The sequence below is a fragment of the Sinocyclocheilus rhinocerous genome, unplaced genomic scaffold, assembly GCF_001515625.1.
Source record: "Sinocyclocheilus rhinocerous isolate Xijiao unplaced genomic scaffold, SAMN03320098_v1.1 scaffold1300, whole genome shotgun sequence".
In the NCBI taxonomy this organism is placed as follows: Eukaryota; Metazoa; Chordata; class Actinopteri; order Cypriniformes; family Cyprinidae; genus Sinocyclocheilus; species Sinocyclocheilus rhinocerous.
The window spans coordinates 1,202,608-1,207,063 of NW_015666578.1; the positions used below are offsets into that span (position 1 = coordinate 1,202,608).

General features: G+C 34.0%; 1 protein-coding gene across 1 annotated transcript in view; it reads left to right on the forward strand.

Annotated features, from left to right (window-relative positions):
• LOC107732911 (receptor-type tyrosine-protein phosphatase U-like) overlaps positions 1-4,456 on the forward strand; it is a 297,899-nt gene that overhangs the window by 276,323 nt on the left and 17,120 nt on the right. Inside the window, exon 27 of the mRNA XM_016544352.1 lies at positions 3,062-3,143. Within this exon, the coding sequence (XP_016399838.1) occupies positions 3,062-3,143 (82 nt within the window). The remainder of the gene's footprint in view (positions 1-3,061; positions 3,144-4,456) is intronic.

Sequence of the window (4,456 nt, forward strand, 5' to 3'; positions counted from 1 at the left end):
GCGTTATGCAAATCTTCCCACATCGTGACGTAGACATGCGGAGCCATTTTAGGTAGGCGTGGTTGACTCTTAACTTTTATAAAGAATATCTCTTTGGATTTTAGACTTTAGTCTTTGCATCTTCATAGATCTTCTTTGTGCACCAAGAGCTTGTAACACTCCAAAGAGAAAGAAAAAATTGAAATCGCATCATATGACCCCTTTAAGTGTTTGTTTCTAAATGTGACATTTTAATCAAACATCTGTCGAATGCGTATAGGATGTAGGCCTACATAATTTTTTTTTTCAGTATCATGTATCTGAAGAAGTAATGATATATATACTGTATGCGTGCAGCGTGTATGTATGATAGGAATTGTAATACTGCAACTTTAAACAACAACATGAAATTTTCATCCCTCGCAGGACTAACATTTTCACTCATATTCAAAGCTTAAAATTCTCAAAAAGGCACTGGTATATTTTATGTCAAGTTTCGCTCACTACAATATAATACAAATTCTGGATTAAATAATGTATCAAATAAGAAACACAATTTGAAGTTAAAAACTTGATTTGAAGTTAAAAACCTTTGTCAGTCCACTGCTGTTAGGCCTACTTTCATAATATAGAATTTTACTTGTGTCATTTGTTTCAGTGTTTGTTCCCATAAATGTTCCAGAAAAATAAAAGGGGACCATCTGACTCTTCACAGTGTTGTCTTGAATTCACACACAGATTTATTTAAGTAGCCTGTGTTTTTCGTCTAAGTATGTAATCGTATCACCCCGACCAAACTTTTCATTATTTTAAGCTCCCTCAGGGACCAAACAGTTGAGACGTTCATATTTCTACAGTATCTCAATGTTTTAGCACACTTTGAATCCTCAGTCTTTCGCTGACAGACCTGAGACGTGAGCTAACGAACAGAGCTGACATCCAATCAGAAAGCAGTCTGCTGAAAACGCAACAATACGTAATTAACGCGGAAGCGGATGTGCTTCAATCCATCCTGCACACCAACGAGTCGACAGCGTGCAGCTATCGGTATTTGTAGCAAACACTGTGAAAACAGTTGTGAACTTGCGTGTGTGAGACACATTTCACTGTGTTATGATGGAGCTGCTGACAGATGCACTGTATTGGATCGGTGCTGTCACTGTGTCCTGGGTTTCGGTGAGCACTCTGTGCTGTCTGCTCAGCGGGATTCGCGTGTGGATTGTGGGCAATGGAAATTTGATGCGGGCGACCAAACTCGGGAAATGGGCAGGTTGGTACACACTGCAATGACAGATGCCGCGAACACTTTCATTATTATCAGGCAAGCCGCTTTAACAATCAGCCATCAGTTACTGTGTGTCATTATTGTAACGTGATGGTCGTATGATGTTTCATTGTGAAGCACTTCATACAACATGTATCAAAATGAGGGCTGGAGCTTAACTTTTTTTTTTCTTTTTCTGTTTTGCTACTTTTTATAGTATACTGACTTCCACTGAGACCGTCTAATCCGCTTGACGGATCCACCTTGCCATAATATTGTTTCCGGGTCCTCTGCTGCTTTGGTTGAAGATCTCGTTGCTTCAATGCAGTGCTGTGTCCCTTGTTTAAATAGAGCTTGAATGGAGGGACTAGAACCAAGTATTAAGATGTTTGATTTGCCCTCTAGGAACCACTTGTCTAATAGAATAATTGCAGTACAGAAATACTGACATAAATGCAATCTTTAATGAGTTGTTAGTTACTTTACAGTAATGTTAGGCTACTTTATGAATAAATATTGAGTGGTTAAAAAACAACACAAAAAATGAAATTAAAATTGAAACTTTGTGTCAGTTCATTTTTAGTGTATATCTGGTTAAACCAGACCATGAATTTGCATTTTCAAATTTTGGTCACTGTTTAGTTTGGGGATCAATTCTCACTATTAACCACCAACTATGACTTTTGCCTCAACAAACTCATAATTTCCTGCTTATTAATAGTTAGTAAGGTGGTTTTTAAGTTTAGATATTGGGTATGGATCTAAAATATGGTCACAATAAACAGCCAATGTGTCAGTAATATGCATTCTAAAAAGCAACTAGTTAATAGTGAGAATTGGTACCTAAACTAAAGTGTTACACAATTTATATATATATATATATATATATATATATTAGAATGTAATTTATTCCTGTGATTAAAGCTAAATTCCCAGCATCATTACTCCAGTCTTCAGTGTCACATGATCTTTCATAAATCATTCTAATATGCATGTTATCAATGCTGGAAACAGTTGTGCTCCTTCATATTTTTGTGGAAACCATGATGCACAACGATTCAAACGTTTGGGGTGAGAAATTAATACTTTCATTCAACAAGGATGCAATAAATTGGTCAAAAATTACAGTAAAGACATTTATAATGTCACAAAAGTGTTTTCATTTGAAATAAATGCTGTTATTTTGAACTTTCTATTCATCAAAGAATCCTGAAAAAATATCATGGTTTCCACAAAAATATTAAGCAGCAAAAACGGATAGAAAACTAATATTTGAGCAGCGAATCAGCATATTATAATTATTTCTGAAGGATCATGTGCCACAGATGCTGAAAATTCAGCTTTGATCACAGGAATAAAATGCATTTGAAAATATATTCAAATTGATCACAGGAATAAAATGCATTTGAAAATATATTCAAATAGAAACCAGCTATTTTAAATTGTATCAATATTTCACATTGTTGCTATTTTTACTGTATTTTTAATCAAATGGTCAACTAGAGAAGTCAACTATGTGTAAATATAATTGCAATAGCTGCATGAGTTCCAGGGTCATTTTATTCACATGATTCTCACAAAACTGACCCTAGAACTCTCAAACGATGAATAGAGTCACTGATCACATTTTTACAAATTCACTCTTATTCTGTTTTGCCATAATTATAAGAATGTATCCTTTTTGTGACCCATGAGCTGAGACAACCATCATCATGCCTATTTCATATTAATTCTTTAGCAAGTTAATATCCAACAATATCACTGCTGATTACAGTCTAATTACAGCCCAATTTAATGTTGTGGACTCTGCTAATGCAGTGCGGATGTGACTTGTTCAAGTACATTGACTGCATCCCATTGCTTAGAGCCAGGAAGAGACTGTGTGCTGAGATTGGTCCAAGTGGGAGGTACTGCTGAAACACACTGACAGATTAAACCAGTGATCTCAGCACTCAAGACATAGTATATGAAAACTTCTGGCCATATAAGGAGACCAAACATAATATATGCATAATCGTTTCAGAGAAAAATGAGCTGAAATTGTGTGATGCATGGTGTGTAATTGGAGTTGTCTTTAGGAAAATTAGGAGCACTGATTGAAGCCAGAGATTAAAACCTCATGCATTTTAATTATTTTTTTCTTTCTTTTTACAATGAGCTGAAAGAGAACACTGTAAAAAGTGGTAATCTGTAGTTGTTACTAGTGTTGTTTTTGGCGGCCTGTTTTAATTTTAGTTTTAGTCTAGTCTTTGTGTGAAACTGTCCTTTTAGTTTTTATTAGTTTTAGTCACGTTCATACTCTTTTTAGTCTAGTCAAGTTTTAGTCAACTAAAAGTCTGAGCATTTTAGTCTAGTTTTAGTCGACGAAAACTGATGACATTTAGTCTAGTTTTAGTCAATGAAAATTGTATTTTAGTTATCTTATTATATTATTGTTACCTTATAGACTCAAGAATACATCCATTCCAGACTAATTTTCGTTGACGAAAGCAACACTAGTTGTTACTCTGAAGAGCTATTTTTACCTGATTTAACCCATTGAAATTATTTTTATTAGTATTAATGAATGTATTTAGGTTTATTCAGTGATGTAAAATAATATTTTGGCTTGAATAAAACCAGTTAATTAAGAAAACAAACAAAACAATGCCACAGACTAAAGAAGGGGTCCAAGTCATGTAGAGAACTGTTGTTATTTTTAATTAAAACTATTAAAAAAGGATTTAATGTAATAAAGATTAAATAAAATATAAATATAAATAGGATATCAGATGAAAAAAAAATCACATATGCTTCATTGGCAATTAACTGAAATAAAATGTTTAATTAAAATAAATAAATAAATAATATATGAGCAATATCACATGAGTAGCAGTGTGATATGGTTGTATATCGGCACAGCTGTGATTCAGTAATTCACAGCGTGCTGATATACAGCCATATCGCACTGCTACTCGTGTAATATTGCATTTATATAACAGTTCGAAGGTACATGTGTGTGGATACAAAAGAAACAACAATAGAGTGTCTTTAAAAACCCTCTTTTGTACGGAACTACTTCCTTCCACCACAGATTCAAATCTCAGTTTAAAAGCTGATCTCAAGCCTCAAATACAAAAAAGTTACTTAGAACTTTAGTAACGAAGGAACGTTGAGTTGCTTCATTGAAAGCTTATTGTATCACTGTATTAAAGGTTCACTGTATTATATAAA